Raw genomic sequence first — 18,832 nt, forward strand, 5'->3', positions numbered from 1 at the left:
AATTCCCACACTGAGATGATTGCTTCACTTTCAGTTGTACATTGGAAGAGTCTAAATGGATGTCGTACACACAAGTTGTACTCAGTGCAGTAAATAGATACAATTTAGCACAATTGAGCTGATGCAACATTCTACTTTTAGGCCTCCAAGTAATTCTTGGAAATTATATTTTGTTATTCAAGTACAGACAAATGGCTGTCTGGAGCTCACAAAGACACGTCTCCCTCCTGCATGACTTCTTTGTGACTCCAGAAGGCAGAAAGAACCAGTCTCCCGTATCAAGCTTTTTTTTTCTTTTTTTTTTAAAGTCCTTTTACGAAATCTTGTTTTTAAAATCAAAATCAAAGCGTTTATAGGTACGAGCTTCAAGCTAAACATACGTGGCTGGCTCTTCCTGCGTTTTGGGAGTCCCAAAGAAGTCCTGCAGGAGGGAGACATGTCTTTGTGAGCTCAAAACACCGATGTACGAGTACTCGAAAGACAAAATACACTTATGGGGTGAAGCATCATTTTAATGAGCACAAACTTGTGGTTCTCCATCACACTGGTCTCTGTATGTGTCCCTCTAGTTTTGGCCTAAAATTATGGAGGAGATATCGGAACTGAGGGAGTTTTATGATCCAGATACTGTGGAGCTCATGACCTGGATAAGGTATGCACACACACACACACACACACACACACACACACACACACACACACACACACACACACACAGTCCACAGCACACATCACATTCAAGCAAATCTGATTAGCTTGTTTCCGCACATCAACTTTCACTTTGCCTGATGTCCTTGATTAGTGTGTGTGTGTGTGTGTGTGTGTGTGTGTGTGTGTGTGTGTGTGTGTGTGTGTGTGAGAGAGAGAGAGAGTATCAGCACTTGTTTGCGGGGGAGTCTGACTGATGAGTGATGAGAGCCGATGGGTCTCCATGAATAAGACATGGGGGTGCTGGAAAGGACCCAGCTGTTGGCATAGCTGGATCCCACCTCGGGGTCTCTGCAGCCGGGCTTTCGATCAAGAGAACTTGCCTTGTGGGATCCGAGATGGAGCTGTGATTTGGAACGGCTCGGTGCTGTGGCTGCTGTGTGTGATTTTGTGTTTGCACATCTGTGCGTCTGTCATTTTCTGGTCATCAGGTTGGATGCGGAGCATAGGGCTCGCTGTTGGCTTTGCCGGCAACATTGCATAGCATGTAACTATGCAACCGTGATGTCTGGCGAGGGACACATCACCTACTGTCTCCCATCCCATATTTCCAGATTATTCTCCGTGTCAGTTGGGTGCGCTGAACCTGAATTGCTGGTTGATCCGGCTTAGTGTGGCCGTTCACGCTAAGCCAGCTAAATATGACCAAGCTTTTTTCCTCGCTATGTTTCAGACCTTTGTGTTTGTCTCCTCAAAGCAGAGGGTTGCTGTTGTGTGTCAGAGGGAAGTAACCTTTAGCCACCAAGGGCTGCTGTCAACTAAAGGAAATCTTGCTCAACTGAAATTTGACCTACCCTCCAACTAATCGATTGGTCGATGGGTGGTGGGCGGATGAGGCAGCAGCTGCTCCTCAAAAAAAAAAAAAAAAAAACTGCTGCAGTTACAGAAGTGAGTTCAGTTACACAGCAGCTCTGGAAGAAATGGATCAGTAACTTTATAAATGTGGGTCACAAGCGGCTCACTTGTCCCCGCAGACGGTGCCCAGCGGGACTCGCTGTGACTGACAACGAGGAGGGGAGGAGACTTGGGCAGCTGTACAGAGTGAAGCTGCCGGCTCAAGGCTCAAATCTCAGAGATGAAACGCCAATTTACGCAGACCTAGCACCGCCACTTTAGGGTTGCCGGTGAAATATGGCAGGTAGTTAGTCACCTCCACGAGGAGGCTTCTGGTGGAGTATTTCTGCCTGTCAGCAGGATCACACAGAGCACTAAAAGACAGATTTCCACCAAACTTGGAGGAGGTGCAGAGCAGAGGAGAGGGAAGAGCCGTAGCTGGACTCCGCATAATCACCATCACACCTTGGATGGGGGAATGCTACCTCGCTGTGAAATTCTTAGTTTACAAATGAAGGTCTCGGCAGATACTCATGGGATTAAAAACCTGTGCCATGATTGATTACTGGAGTTCTCTAGGTGATACGAGTCCCCCGCAAACGGTCTTCAGAGAAAATAGTATGCACACAAAGGCATTAGAACACTAAATAAGGTGAGCAGGCAGCTGCAGACGTCCCCCCTCCCCTGAAAATAACAGATTACTCCTGGAACATCGTTGAGAGGAAGATCTCTCCGGTCGTTTGTTTTAAATGTCAGGTGAATATACAGCAGAACTGTTGTCATCGAACAAAATGTTGGAAACGCCTCAGTCGCTGGCATTCTTAAAAACGAGGGGTCATGTTTTCCTCTTCCAATCAGTCACTGCGGACGGTGATGATGAGACTGCTTTTGTTCTCCATCCTGCGGTCACTCTGACGGAGCTGCTGTCACGGGCGATAAAGGGTTCGTCGTCGGCTCACGATCGTCGGTACGGAGACGCGGCACCGGCGGGTGTGCGAGGAGGACGGCGCAGGCACCGAGAGGCCTGAACGCGCTGCAGAATTCACAGATCTGGCAGGGAGACTTGAAAGCACAATCTACAGTCCAATTGAGCTGCAGTTCTCAATATGTGTGGATAAAAATCTCAGGGGATGTTGAAGGTGAGGCGGTGTTCGTGGCTGTCTGGGCGAGACCGTGTTTCGTGGCTGGTTGTGCCATGAATCTCCTTTAAACGACTCTAATTGTCTGTTTTTTCACTTCATTTTTAATTGCTTGCCTCACATGCATCAGTCTTTGGTCGAATGTTAATTATTTATTAAATATGTAAGGGACTGACGAGGTGTCCATTATCAGGAATTAATGGATGATGTTGGATGGTGGCCTCTGCGGAGTCCATTAATTCCTGATTATGGACTTTGAAGGATGTTATCTCCCTTACACAATGGTCTCTTGTCAAAGAAAAAAATAACGCCATTAATTTATGTTTTAATGAGCCTTTTAATTCAAAATCTAAAGTTTTCCACAAGCCATGACTTCATCTCCATGGTTTGGACCTGCGGCTTTGACTGATATCTGGAAAGTTCATCACATCCCATGAGAACAGCTGCCGATCATCGGCAGGATGAAGCTGTGAGTCCAGGTGAAAGAAAGTGCTTTTGGTAATCCTCTAATCTGTATCCACGTCTTCGTCCATTTGACCAGACAGACACGGAATATTTGTGAACGGAAAACACAGAATCCTGCGTCCGGCTGTGTTGAAATAAAGTATCTGGTGGGTGACGTGATGGATGCGTGCAGCTCAGCAGTCGGCAGAGTAACTGGCCGTGCTCGCAGCCTCGCAGTTAAACGCTCGGCGGTGAAGTTAAGAGGACACGTTTGTCTTCCGGACTCGTCGATACAGCGGGACACAGTGCTGTCATTAACCTTTATCTCATTTCTCAGAAGACGTCGCTGTCGTAAAGATTTCTGATCTTTTGGTCGGCTGTAATGCACAAATGTTGTCGAGTGCAACGAGGAGAGAAATCGACGTACAATATGGACAAGAAATGAAAGGAACAGAGCCAACAAACACTCAGGGAAGTCTTGTGCAACTTCTTTGCAACGCGTGTCCTTCGATACATTTAGACGATTTTCAGTCTCTCCGTGGAAACAAAATGCTAATCGTAAGCCTATATTTATACCATTAGAATCAATTTAGATCAAGGTCTTCCCCGTGGAAGATCTCTGTATCCCACTTCCACACTGAATAAGTCATAATTCCAGGCTCATTACCGCCATCCTATTTCCATCATCGCCGTGATGACACTGAGTGGACCTGATGTGATTTTTAAGAAATGGCAAAATTCCGGTCTAATCCTATTAGAGAGTGAAATGGCAGCCACAGACGGGGAGAGCGATGGATATTGAGACAGAGGAGGAGAAGTTAGGATTTTCAAGGATTGTGTGTGACATGGGTTCCCTTACCTCCGGAGCTAATCCCATTAGGCTCTGAGGATTAGGGGCTGCCTAGAATTACCTTGGTGGGGCTGAGAGCAGGGCGGAGCGCTAAGCCTCTCGCTGCTGCGCTAATTACATTCCAGATGAAAGTGTTAAGATGGGGAAGGGGGTTCATATTGCGACGCATTCTCTCACTGGCCGGGGTTATTAGGTTTTATACGGAACGATCAGGGGAACCTCTCTGACTGTGGCCTAATGAGGGCCAGAACATAGGGAGAAGAACATGTAGAGGAGGCGCCAGTTATTTATGGCGAGCTGTCAGGAGCTAACTGTTGTAATTCTTAGCTATAGGGGCTGAAATTTATGCGTGACTCATGTATGATGAATAGAATATGCTCGGAAACCAGATTCACAAACATGTTCTCAGGATCTAATGGTGAAACATTTTTAGCAAGGAGGTCGTAGCTGGGAGGGGGGGGGGTTAGTCACATTTCTCATCTGTGGATTCCTCGATATTCTACATTACTTAGTTGATTTGTTCTCCATTATCGGACTCAGAGATTGTATCTGTTTTTACTGCGTTTATCCAATCAAAGGGCTTTGACCATGGTGGAAGCATCGTAACTGTTGAGGTAGTTTGGCTGTTTAGAGCCTGAAATGGACTTATTAACGACACAGGGACCAGATAAATGCTTTTAATTTGTATTGAGAAGCTCCTATAAATCAGAGTTAGGACTGATAAAACGTAGCTTTAAAAGATGGATTTAGGGTGAGATTGTTTAGGATTAGAGGGAAGGAGCACAGAGCTACTGAGGCATGTCTCAGGTCCTTATGAGCGCAGATATTTGTGTGGCAAAAACAGTTAATCTGGGGATTACTGTGATTCCCAAGGCAGTCGTTCATGACCCTGCACTTAATGGGAGCTAATGTGTAGGTTAATGTGATAATGACCAGAGGAGCCTCCTCTGCGCATGGAAAACCCTCATTTGCGTGTTTCCAATGGTTAACAGCAGCAGGCTGACGATCCCATGTGTGTCCAGGGATCAGAGGGTTGCGTGGCACCTCCACCCCTGGATGAACATGAGCCCTCTCTCCTTGGAATACAGGCGTGTGTGTGTGTGTGTGTGTGTGTGTGTGTGTGTGTGTGTGTGTGGCTGCTCATTCAACTGCTGTGTACCCAGAAACGACTTGCGTGGCCAGGAACTTCCCGCAGGCGCGCTCAATGCTCGCGGTTCTACTACAACTGAGCTATGGCGTCGTTCTGCCGCTCTACGCATATGCAATATGCAACCCGGTCTACACTCCGTAACCGTGAGAGGCGGTGGTGTACCACAACATCGTCACCGCTGTAAAACTCAAGACAGTTAAGCATGACAACTAGAAATAAGATGGCGACCTCCCAACAACAAGAGGAGTTCCAGTATTCGTTCAACAAGCGAGGAAAGGGCCAGAAAAGGAGGAATGATGTGCAACCACCAAGCAGGGATAGATCCAGGGATGGGAAACAGTGAGCATGAATCTCCCTCTTGGCAACCCACCCAGACTGAACACGGGAGCCTGAGTATGGGCACGCCTTCTTTACATGCGGTCTATGAGGTCACAAACTCTGGTCAGTAAACGGCTCGGCTGTGCCCCGGTTGACTTGGGCTCATGGTGGCATTCATGTGGTGAAAACCAGTGAGGTCATAGAATTAAAACAAAACAAAAAAAGTCCTATTTTTGAATCTTTGAATTTTTTTTTTAGGAGCATTTGGAGGTCATTCATATGGGAGGTCGAGTCCCGAGTGCGTTGTAATAAAGTCACAAATATGGGGTGCGGCTACGTTGCTTCTCTGCTTGTCACGTTCAGATTTTCACTCTTGTGTAGCCAAGTGTCTTGTCAGATAGTAAAACGTAGGGACGAATGGCGGCATCTCCTCGGCTCTGCTCCTGGACATTTGAATTCAGCGCTGAGTGTCAAGATGCAGGGGGAACAAATAGATATGCAGCACAGAGAGAACAGCAGCCCATGAGACAGTCAGGGAGAAAACTCTATGTTCCAAATGTGGAACAGCAGTTATATACCTCGTAGCTTAGAGACACAATACAGTGTGGACCGGCTGAAACTAATCTCAGTTTCCCCATTTCACCAAATCACAGACCAGAGGGTCCAGATAGGGTTTCACTGCAGCTCGAAACAAAAATACACATCAAGAGAAGCTTATTCTTCTGTTGTTTCCTCTATTTTGTGTCCTCCTGCCTTTCCGCATTAGCTGTCAGAATCAATAAATGCTCCTGTTTTCTCTCACTAAAGAGTTCTGACTATGCACGCTATTTTTCCTCAGATTCAGAGGTCATCTGATAATACGAGTCCCGGATGAATCTGCGTCTCTGTATTCTTTATAAGCTGCGCTGGAAATTATTAATGAGAGCTTTGACAGCATTTTTTTTTTGCTGCAAATTCAGGAGGGCTCGTCGAGCTGCTCTGCGTGGAGACCCGTTCAGAGACAGTCAGCATATTTGACTAACTTTAACTTTGTTAAACCCACAAGTCCTTGTGCCGACACGAGAAAATGGTGTGCGAGTGCCTTTGACGAACACCAAAATGACCAGAATACCAAAAAGGACTCATGAGCATCCTGAGTGGTTGAGGTTTGTCTAAAGTGATCATGATGACCGTCTGCCAGTGGTGGCAGTGACACACGTGCGCTTAGTAATTGTCGGGAAAAAAACCCTGTTTTAAGTAACTTGGTGAAGAGTGGGGTTTCTCTCAGTCCGGGATGTAAAACTCATGTTTCTGGTTGTTTTTCTAAACATCTGCTGGGGTTTTCCAAACGTGGCGTTGCCTCTCAATATTTTCATTTGTGCTACACCTCCTGTAAAGCTCGCCGCTGCCATTTTCAAACATACTTTGAATGTGTCGCTGTTGCTATATTTTCTCCTGCCTAGAGGGCATAAAGGTTTGTATTCTTCATTTCAGCAAGCGTTACTCTCTTCTCCACTCCCCCCCCCCCCCCCAAAAAAAAACATGCAACATCTGAGCAACACCTTCTTCTGAGTTTCCAGCCGTGTGTCTAAAAACAAAAGAAAACAGATTAATTTCTGTGCTTTCACTGAATCAGAAGATTGGGCAGAAAAAGCAGATGTGTTGATCAGATTTCTCATAATCCAATCAAAGGCCTTTAGCCAGTAAAGACCACAGGATTATGGTGTTTGTATGACCACTGAGATAATCTGGCAACTCAAGAAATCGGATAATGATCAGTTAATCAGTTCATAGGCACGTAAACACACTTGCGGCGTATTGGCCGCCGTGTCTCGCCTCATCGCCAACTCGAGAAAAACACCCAGTTGATAGCTAGCAAACTTCTGCTCTGTGCAGATCGTCCCCTCCCCCACCCGCTCTGAAATATGACGGCCATGTTGCTGCGTCTGCTCAGCAGAAAATCCAAACAAACATGTTCATCATGTTGTCATGTTGCTTATTACTAATGCAGGTTGGTTTAAGCAGCATGTCGCCGTTGGCACAGGTTGCTCCATCTTCTCCGGCAGGCTACCGGTGAGCACCCTAACTAGCAGCTGTGTTTTCTTGCAGGTTTTTCCTCTGGTAGACGGCGGGCAGGCCGGGGATTCGTCTCCTCATGTCCACCTGTCTGTCTAATTAAAACAAATGACGAGATCCGTCCTGAGGGAACGCGTGACCGTGTTCCTCTTTAAATCAGTCTGTCTGGTGAATGTGTTTTCTACGTTCCTGCTGTGAAACCCTGTCCTTGCTATGTTGTTTTCATATCTTCGGATTCAGCTCCCGCTGCTGTAATTGTCGTGTTGCCGTCATGCAGCTTTTGGTGTTTAAATTGTCTAAATTGGCAGAATTTAGCCTCTTGGCCTCATCATTGAATGGAGAAATTGTAACTCTGTGTGCATGTGTATCGTTTTACAAGAAGAGCTCTAAACTCCAGAGGTCACGTCTCTGGCTGGCGTTCTTGTCATTATAGGTATAAGATTTAGTATTTAAAGATCGTTCGGTCATGAAAATGCAGTTGCATGACATTTTGAGAGAAATTTGCCTTTGGGCAGCTAAGTTTTATCGTCTGAAGTTTGTTTTCACAAAGATTTTTCCAGGTTGTGCCAGAAGACTGTTGGGATTTCATGTCTCCTATTGTTGCTGTAAATATGTTGCAAGTATTTCGATGAACTTTTTCGTCAGTAATGTGTATTTTAGTATCACCATTATGACTAAAATTCTTCTCCAGGTGTAGTCAGAAAGTTGCAGTGATGCAGCGTTTTCTGATGTTGCTATGCTGGTTGCCATGTTCTCCTCCAGCTGGAACCATGGAGCCTAAATGTTGTTGTTTATTTCCTCGTTGTTTTAACAGCACGGCTGTCGCCACCCCTAAAACACCGCGTGTCGTGTTCATCCCATTGATTAACCAGAAATGAGCTCTTGTCCAACCCTCGGCTCAGCCTGAATTGGCTCCTTTATTGTTAGTTTTCAGTCGGATGTTTGACGGTTTGCACGCGCCCAAGAATTGTTTTTATCCCATTGTACAAAAACATGAATGATTAAAACAAGCCAGCGATCGCAACAACTGGAAACATGGAATCCCAAATATTTCCTGGTGAGACCTGGGGGAAAAAAAATCTTTGTGAAATCTAGCAAAAGTTATAAAATAATGAGGTTGCATGTCGGTGATGTGACGTTGACGAAGGCCAATAGTAAACGATGCACGCGTCTCAGTCTGAAGTTAGACGTCAGTTTTTGAGGACGGTGGCCTGGCGGGCCCCTTTTTGGAAAGCTTTCAGTCCCAGTTGATCATCAACCCTGCACCAACTCTGGAGTCGAGTCGCTCGTGACGTTCGGGGGCATAAAACATGTTTGTGGGCATGTTGATGGGCAGTACTTCACATTCATTATGTACATTTCAGGAAAAAAAACAACTTGCGATAAGATAAATTCATATCGCTGCCTTGAAAACATCACGTACATGGCTTATCTTTCGTCCTCAGCAGTCTGTGAATTATAAAGCATTCAGGCTGTGGTACTCCCAATGAAAGGAGGTCTAATCAGAGAGAACAAGTAGAAACGTGTGTTTGGGTGGACCACGATTGTGTTGATCACTTTTAAGTGCTTTTTGAATAAGATGTGTGTCTGCCACACAAACAACGGAAAGAAACAGAATTACAGAGATTAGCTTGAGTCCTTTTGTGACAACAGGTGATAAGTTAATCTATTAAGAAGCCAAATCACAGATCTCCATAGCAACAACCAAACGGAGATGCAGGCGTGCGGCTTTCGAGGTGCAGTGAATTTAAAAAGCCTGTTTGACTTGTTACCCACTAACTTTATTATATGACTGCATAAATATTACTTTTTGACACTCCAGTGCTTTTCAACAGCAGAATTTTGTCGTATCGAGGGGCGCTTTGACGCCTCGTCCCTGCAGGGACGGGGGAGCTCCTGCACATCCAGGTGTGTGTCTGTTCCCTGGGGTCAGAGGGAGGTGAAACCTGACCATATTTGGATTTGGCATGAAGGAGCAGACATGCAAATATGCGTGCTTATCAATTAAGATGATCTCAGTGGACTCAAGATGTCAGTCTCATAAACTTTGCTTTGCCACCAAGCTTATTGTCTGCTCTGGCTGACTTGTTGTTGAGGGAACCTGTTGAGATCTTAGATAAGATTAGATGTAATTGTGACTGCACAAGTACAAAGAAATGCAGTGTTGAATCAGACCAGAATACAAAAGAGTAGAGTGCTGCTAAGTTAAGTGCTGAGTGTACAGATTATACTCAGATGAAAAAAACACGTTCTGTAGCAATACGTAGAGAATAAATAATACATAAAGTAGTCTACAGGAGGCGATGTGTAAGTGGATATAAAGAAGCTGTTCCTCAGCCTGCTGGAGCAAGACCAGAGGCTCCTGCACCACCTCCCTATGGGAGGAGGGATCGAACTTCCACATCCTACCGACTAAAATACCTTGTCCCTGCATCAGTCCCTCAAATGGCTCTGCAATTTGGAACTCTCAAACTATGTGTGGCAAATGTGTCAATTCTGGGCCTTCAGGTAAACTTCATAGATGTGTGGGAGAAAGTTTTGTCCTTTATTATCACAAAAAACCTGGAATATGTCCTGGAAAATGATTCCTTGAACCTAATCTTCCTTTAAGAGTATTACCTGCTTTTCAAAAACCACCTCAAGCCGACATAACTTTTTTTGTTGCTGCTGCTGCTGCTGCAAAAAAAAACCAACAACTCTTCATGTGATATTTTAGAATCCATTTAAAACTGCTGGGGAAACGTGGCTGACCTCGTGGTGAACAGGAGCGGTGCAGTTTGACAACACGCCAACATTAGCAGCCGTTTGGTGCGTCGAGCGTCCTCCTGCAGAGGGGAAGGGAAGGAGGTTATCATCAGTGGGGGCTTTTTAAAAGCTCAAAATATGTCAATGCTGCTCTTTGAAGATGATCAACAGGTGCCAATGAACAGTTTAACATTCAAGTGCAGGAAACCTGTAGTAGAAAGTATAAACATGCCACAATCAGCCGACCCAGCCCCATTTCCTGGTATTAATATCATTATTTCATTTTTATAACATCAGCAGGGTGCATGCCACCACACCCCGCTGACAGGGGAATATAAATGTGAAATTAAATGTAAATCAGCTTGGAGGGGAAGTCTTGGAGGCTATTTCCAAGGATGTAGTGAGCAATCAAATTCACACCCTCCCAGAGAGGCAGGGAAGGAATAGAAATGGCCCACTTGTGCTGCAGGTCACAAGGCCGAGACTTCAGCTCCCACACCGGCCCGTGAACCTGCCCGAGCCAACGCGCACACGCTTCATTGCAGCAAACGCGCTTAAGCACACGCCTGCTTGCTCATTCATGATTTCAGTTCGCACGTGCAGGATCTATCAGGCGATATATCGTAGATTGTTGCACCTGTTGATCACTGTTCCTGTGTGACATAACTGGAACTTTTCCTGTTTATTGTTCCAGAGCTCGCATGGGTTTTGTAAAGGGTTGACACTAACGAGCTAGCCGGCTGTTGAGTCTCATAGCCCACACATGATCACAAACAGTGCACAGTATAAGAAGAGAGAGAAAAAGAAAAGATGAAAGGAAATAGTCATTTAAAAAAAAAGAGGCACCTATGCCAGTGTTCCTGGATTTTGGAGGTGAACCTGACAGAACTGCGTCCTGGGTCTGTCATCAGGGCAGTAATGTTGTGAGGAGAACGGTCCGGCCGTCTCATGAAACGATACGCACGGTTCCTCAGCAGGGCCACGAAGGTGGTGAGGCCCAGATTGCAAAAGAGGTCACTTGCTCTCGTGCCCCTTGGTTCTCCTAGAAGTATCCGTAAGCAGACATTATACGCAACTTTAAGCTTGTGTAGGCTCTCCTTTTTGAAGTTGACCCACAGTGGAGCAGCACAGAGAGGGCACAATACGCTCTGAATGGGTCGACCTTTACTTCAACAGGACAACGGTGGAATTTACGGATCAACATGTGAGCTTGAACATTGAGGAATCTCCTCTGTCCAGACATGTCTGCATCATCTTCCAGAGTGTCAGTTATCATGTGACCCAAATACTTTGTATAGTTAGACACACTCAGTGCATCTCCAGCAAGATAGAAAGCGGGAAACTTGAGTTCAAGGTCATCTTTAGTTCTTCAAACTAGGACCACGCTCTTCTTGGCACTGTATTTAACATCATAGTCAATGCCATAGTTGGAGCAAATGTTGAGTAACTGTTGGAACCCACCAGAGCAGGGCGATGTCAGGGCGAGGTCGTCCGCGCACATAAAGTGATTGACCAGGGTGTCACCCATCACACAGCCTGTATTGCAGTATAAGTATATGAGTATAAGGTTTTTTCTCTTTTATAAGTATTTATTTGTCGCGCTTGTTGCTGTCAAGATGGGAAATCGTTAAGATTGTCATTGCCAGACGAATTCAAGATCATTTTATTGTTTCTTCTTCTTCTTCTTCTTCTTCTTCTTCTGCTCCTCCTCCTCCTCCTTCTTCTTCTTCTGCTCCTCCTCCTCCTCCTCCTCCTTCTTCTCCTTCTCCTTCTTCAGTCGTAATGTGGCAGCTGGCGGTCAGTTTTTCAGCTTTGACCCGCAAACAGAGCCAAATTGCACCATGGACTGACGTTACTTATTCATTTTTCATGCACGATGAGACTGGTGGACCCACACATCATCAGTCCACAAGAACACACACACGATACCTGGGGAATCCCAGAACAATCAAATAAACTCACAACACAGAGTGAACAGAATACATACAGAATACATAATCAGACGCGTGAGGGCTAAACACGCACAAAACAGAAGCAACCATGTATCTCTTATTGTTAATGCTAGAGTTGGATAAAGGGAGCAGGTTGTTGATGTAAGCTGCTATTAATGAGAGACGCCGGTTCATCAGGTCCGGTTGGTATCGGATCCCTTTCACTGTCGTCTGGTTAACCGGTGTAACCGTGGAACTTCCTGGGAGCAATGCTGTTTGCGGCTCTTTGATAGGAGCTGGATCCTGCGTCCCTCATACCTGGGAGCTGTTCAAAGGAGCTGCTCATCATTCCTCTTTATTTGTGTTGCAAAGACACGCAAGCAATGAGCTGAGCTGAGCTATGAGCTAACAGGCCACCACAGCCTGACCACGCACGTGTGCCGCTGACCGTCCGCGCTAAATAACCCTTGTAGCCTACTCCGCTCTCCGCTTTAAAGAACAGCTGGTTCCCCGGCGGGGATTTTTCTTCCTACAACCTGGTGGACAGGCATATTATGGGCAAAGAGAGAGAATCAGTCAATTTTGGCGCTCGTCCATTAAACACAGCGACAAACTGCCTTTTTTCATCGGCGTTGGTGTACGTAGGGGATCTGGTGCCCTTCAAGCTGTTTTTATTCTTGTTCTTGCAGTTTCCCATCAGGTGAGAAGCAGGTCTTGTTCCTCGCTGTATCCGGTATCTGTTTGAATATGTGCTTCTCCGTTAGACCCAACCCCTGCTGCTACACCTGAGGCCCCGGTGTCAAAGAATCTCCTGTCAGTACTTTTAACGCGTGCAATCAGCATTGTCTGGCTGCTGCTGCACCGTCCTCTGTGTAGCCAGGAGTTAAGATTAAAAATGACCCTTCGCTTAACATCCCAGGTCAAAGGTGAGCTTCGCCATAAGTAGAAAAGCCCTGTTCTTAATAGAGGCCTGCAAGGTCAAGTTTGTCTAATAAGCAACACACAGATTTCATTCCGCACGTATCAACAGAGTTGTCACGTGGGAAACCTCACAAGGCCTTGACCTTGTGCTCACACGTTTGTTTGTTTGTTTGCTTTTTTGTCTGTTTTGGCTCTGCAGCAACTAACATGTCTTGTGCAACTTCATGTCTGCACAATGAAGGTTTTCATGTTTGGTCCTAATGCCACACCGCCCTTGAAGCCACGTCCAGTAAAGACCCTCCCGTGCCTTCATCATGGGCCAATTATTGCAGCTAATGCAAGATGATGGACTAACAAAACTACAAAATGAAGTAAAGCAATCCAGCTTTCTTTTGATGACTGGGTGCAGCCGTGAATGCCCCTCCCCACCACACATGCACCCCTCCACCAAACAATCCACTCTCCTTCACAACCACAGAACAGGTCTTTCTTCTTATTTTATCCGTCCCTCTGCAAGCTCTAACATCGACTCTACTTTGTATAAAACTGTTACAGTATCTTTTTTTATGTATGCCAGTAAATAATGTGTCGTCCATTTCCCCTCTTCTGTCTTTCCGCAGCACAAAGACCCCTAAGCGGGCTGTATTTGCAGGCAGCATGCAGCTGCTGGCTGGCATCAAGCTGTGCACAGGCAGAGTTCTAACCAACCACCCCCATTATGAAGATAACGACCTGCGGGAGAGGACCAAACAGGTACTGTCGGCTACACTTCACTCAGCCATGCTCAGAGGTACGGAGGCTACCGGAGGGGCTGCGAGATAACGCAAACACAACACATGAAACAGATCAGCTTTCAGCTGGAGGGACGGTCATTTCAATGTCAGCCAGAGGAGTGAGTCAAGTAGATTTGAATGTCCATTTGCAAGCTGTTTTACTGCTCCACCGCACACCAAGTCTGAATCCACAGGTGTATATGTATATCATCCACCTGCCAGCCACCAGGGGGAGTTATTCTTTACAATTTATGACCCGCTCACGGGAGTGTAGTCGGCGTGAGACGTGAGGCGCCGCTGTTTAGAAAAGTAGACAGAACGAAATAATCATATTTACCAAAACACATCTTTAACTTGTTTCTGTCTATAAACACCTGACGAAACAAATTTACTTCCTCTTTGTCTCCCTGAGCAACTGTAGATAAAGACACCGTCAGCATGGTTGCTGGGCCATTTATTTCTCAGTAGAGAATCTATCCTGAGCCCTGGGTGGGGACGTGCCCCCTTCACCTGGGTGTGGTCGCGCACCAAGCAAGTAAGCAAGCAGCGTCCTGGTCGGAAGACCCAAAACTAGGTTTGTGTCCCCGTCTGTCCAGTTGTTTTCTGGCGGTGCAGCAGTCTCTCGTGTTGCCCACCAACACTGGGGCCCCCTGTTGCCTGGAGACTCAGTTGTCTGGGGGTGGGAAGCCAGATGGGTGCATGTGTCCTGGTCCGCATGTGATGGAGGAAGCGTGTGGTAGTCGGTCCTTTAATCCTGGCTGTTGGTGCAGGTGAAACACTGCAGTGGGACCCGCAGAACAAACCCCGAACACACACACGCACGCACACAAACACACACACGCCCGAAAAGAGGTGCCACGGTACGTTTGTCCAACTCTGAGGACAGCTTTTGGTGGGGCCAACATGTTAACATGCATTTTGAATTTCCAGTTTTTAGTCTGACGAACACAAGAATTCATGTTTGATTCCTGAAGCTGGAATTAATGCCTCTAGAGCCTGCATGTGGGTGGAGGTGCACCACAGTTTCTTGGAAATGTTTACATGGCTTTGTCCTTTGGATTTGTTTGTAGAAATGTCAGAGCGGTTCCAGGGCCAGTCAGGGCATGTTTTAATGGACAGGTATCGGCTAAAATAAACACTATTGGCATTGTTTTGGCCACCTTTCACCTACACTGGTGGTCTGTTCACTGAATGTTGTATTTTCTGTGCTGCTTCTCACCTCTTGGCATTTAATTATGCAAATAAACTTGGGAGTAGACAGTAAGTGTTGGTAGCCAGCTCGCCTCACAACACCCGAAGAGACACGCTGGAACAAATGTCGGGGCCTACTGGTTTAAGCTACCCCGGGCCCGGGGTTGTGGGTTCGAGTCCGGTGCAGGACTGTGTTTGTGTGCCCAAACGCAGGACGCTTTTGTGCCGCGACTCGGATCAGAGGTGATCAGACGTTTACAGGGGCGAGCGTGATGATGTCAGCGGGAGGCATGAGCACGCTGTCAGCGAGCCACAAGACAAAATCAATTAAAAGAGCAGTTAGCTGCAAGTAATCCCCACACACACACACGTTGAAGAGTCATAGAGCCATAGAACACACACACACACAAACACTTAAATATGTACAACAAGGGCAAGAATTATGAAGAAAAGTTTATGAGTGAATAAAATTGTAAATAACTTATTAAAAATGCATATAAAAGATGAGGTAATAAAACATTTCTGGAAAATTTAAAGAAAAAAGTAAAATAGGAAATTAAAAAAAAAGGTTATTTAAACTGAAATAGATAAGAGACATAGAACGAAAGACAATACATAAAAATATGAGAGGAGAAATTCTACACAGGTGAATTTATTGTAAAATCCACGTTCATTTATCTGTGTTATGTTTCCCCTCCGTTGCTTTGCTGTGTCTTCAACAGGCTGTCGGTCAGCCGCGTCTGCGAGGGCCTTCCTTCCCAGGCTGATGACTCACTTCCTGCGTGAGCTGTTTTTATTTTAGCGTGTACAGGAGGAAGGAGACGCAACTGGAAGTCGAATATGGACGTTTGCACAGCGTGAATCAAGTTAGGACCTCGTGTTCCCAGGCGTTTTGGGATTTTGCGACATTTCATCCAAACATTCTGCTGCAATAAGAGCACGGCTGCTCAAGTACGCACGACTTGATGTTATTTCTTGGTTTCCATTCCACTGTTGCAACGTTCAAGCTTTAGAAGACACTTTGGTGGCTGAATCACAGTCAGGATTTCTTGTGCTGCTCCCGTGGCAGCCTCTCGCCCACACAGAGATCAGTATTGTGCCTCGGCAGCCGGCGCCACGTTGCCTCAGCCATCCATCTCACTCAGCTGGCTGCTAATGTCTTTCGTGAGAGACCAGGGGGATTGTCAGTAGATGGGGGCCAGTGACCTGCACTGATTGTGTGAATGAATATGGGATCAGAAGATGCTCAGAGTACATTGTGCATCCATTAAGAGACCGAGCAGGAAAGTAGGAAAAATGGGGCCCCAAAAATGTTGTGTTCTAGTTAAACTGATGAATGGTGGCGTGCTCCCTGGAGTACATCTTTGTACTGCGTGTTAGCAAAGCCACAGAGGCGCATTGCCTCTTTGTTTTCCTGTCATTAATGGAAGAAATAACTTTTTAAAATCAACCTTAATAACTCATGTTTCACGCGACATGCTCTCCGTCTCAAACTTTGCAATTAGCTTTTGTGTTTCTCTGTTGTTGTGCAGCCACCAAATAGACGAGCGAGAATGTTTCGACTGATTGAAGCATTGTGGCGCTTAGATCATGCAAACACAGCCACGGCTAATAAAGCATTCTGCACAAACACTGTGTTTATTTACCTAAACAATTGGTTTGTTTCTGCATCTGGATGCTGTGTGCGCGTCCTCGCAATGAGTAGGAAGTAATGCACGGGTCATCTCCAGGGTAGCTGAGCCTATGTTTTGCCTCCCAGTTGGACGCCAGCCATGCTGAGCTGCTGGCGAGGCCTGGGCGTAGTGACGAGCTCATTAATGATCCACGACACTGGTGCAGACCTTCCAGGCTGTGTGTGTGTGTGTGTGTGCGCGCGCGCGTGTGTGTGTGTGTGTGCGCGCGCGCGGCAGGCATAGAAGAAGAAAACTGCAAATGCATCTTTAACATCCTTAATGGTGCTTCCACTCTGTTTATCACTGAAAAGATGATTTATTTGTGGACAGCTTCATTACAAAGTGTTTTCACGGCACCTTTGTGTGATTTTTTTTTTGTTTGTTTGTTTGTTTGTTTTTTGCATCCCCTTGGTTGGAGTTAACACACCCAGTAGGTGCAGTTCAAAGTGCGTCAGCCTCACACACATTTTTTTTCCTTTAGTGTCGAAGCTGGGGATGCTCAGGAGGGGAGGCAGAGTAGCTGTCTAGAAATCCAAAGGTTAACGGTTCAATTCCCACCCTGTCCACGTCAAGGCGTTCGTAAAGACGATCCGGAATGGAACCACCGGCGTCTACGGGCCACCGAGACACTACATTCGTTGGCCAAAGTTCCCTCTCATCCCGAGGAACGTAACACAACTCAGAAAAGGCCATTTGATGGAAAAATAAGAATACAAACTGCAAAGTAATGTAGACATTTATGGGGTTTTATTGTTGCCTCGGCAAAGACTGAGACGCTTCACGTTTAATCACCTGGACAGAAAAAAAAGAACTGTGAACAATGTGACACAAATTCAGCAGAAACTGCTTTATTTTTTGTAACACACTTTTCCTCGCTGATGTTCATTTAATGCAGTAAAACAGTGTTTTAGTGTTTTGGGTTTTTGTTTTTTAATTTGTATGTGGAATCGGCCCAGGGGCCGGTGGCGCACAACAAACTCTTTTTGTCGTTGGCTTGGAGTCTCCTCCTTTTGGGGGGGGGGGGGGGGGGTTCTGTAGTGGGAGCTATATGGAGAACCATGAGTTAATGAGTTAATAAGAAATATTAGAACATCGTTGAAAATAGCAAGTGATTTCTCACTGATAGTTGCGACCTTTTCCACTCTGATCAGCAAAGGTCAAGCAAGACATGTGAACTCAGCTGGAGTCTTGAGGGGTTTCAGCTTTCGCTCACCAACCGGCATCCTGACGTGTGGCACGTTTGCTGCATTTGGTCCGTGTGCAGCGAGCGTCACCTGCCCAGGACTTCACCTGGTCAAACAGAAACATCAGGAGATTGAGAAATTGAGATTCCGTTCATGTGCGGTACAATTCAGCAGAAATCAGTCTCTTCCCAGCGTTTACTGGATTAATTTGCATCCTGATGAAGAGGACGAGCGTCTCATCTGTGCTCGTAAACGCGGAGGCTGATCTGAGTTATGGCCACCAGACCCTCCTGAGCTCTCACCAATTTGAGGACGAAGCAGAACACGTCGTCATCTTCAGCAGATGCCACATGTGGCGAGCAGCCGCCGTGCCGGTGCCGTTCCCCACACGACACTGCTTGTAAATGTAATCCTCTGACGACCCTCCGCCCGAGCAGATGGACGTTTAATTCAATGGAGACGCCGCCGAGGTTTCATTGTGTTTAATAAAAGGTTTTTCGTGTTTTCCTGGAACTTTTCACCGCCATCTTTGCTTGTAAACAAACTAGGACATACTTTCTTTACGTGATCCAGACTACAGAATCACCCGAGGTGACGTTCGTAGAGCTCCGGCTTCACTCGACAAATTCACTTTCATTCACGTGGTCGGGAATTTCTGAGTTAGCCGGTAGATCCCAAAATATCCCAAATAGGGAGGGCAAAAAAAACCATGAACACCAAGTGAGTACTGTACTGGCTGATCACACTAGTTAGGCCTGCGCTTGGGACCAAATATTCTGACGTCCACTCGGTTAAACCGCGACATTCAGGGTCGACTTCTCTCTTTTTTTCCTGAGTCGGCGACAGTCAGCTGGACGCCTACATATTGATAAGAGGACCCTTCCTTTTACTGGTTTTTGAGGTTTCTTTTGAGGAC

General features: G+C 46.2%; 1 protein-coding gene across 4 annotated transcripts in view; it reads left to right on the forward strand.

Annotated features, from left to right (window-relative positions):
• The window catches only part of dpy19l3 (dpy-19 like C-mannosyltransferase 3), a 54,288-nt gene that overhangs the window by 31,806 nt on the left and 3,650 nt on the right, over positions 1-18,832 (forward strand). For all 4 annotated transcript variants that reach the window (XM_086190496.1, XM_086190502.1, XM_086190481.1 and 1 more), the window contains 2 exons: positions 570-652; positions 13,716-13,848. In XM_086190496.1, the coding sequence (XP_086046622.1) occupies positions 570-652; positions 13,716-13,848 (216 nt within the window). The remainder of the gene's footprint in view (positions 1-569; positions 653-13,715; positions 13,849-18,832) is intronic.

Source organism: Aulostomus chinensis, chromosome 2 (assembly GCF_037954235.1).
Source record: "Aulostomus chinensis isolate RoL2024-O1b breed Wild chromosome 2, RoL_Achi_v1.0, whole genome shotgun sequence".
Classification (NCBI taxonomy): Eukaryota; Metazoa; Chordata; class Actinopteri; order Syngnathiformes; family Aulostomidae; genus Aulostomus; species Aulostomus chinensis.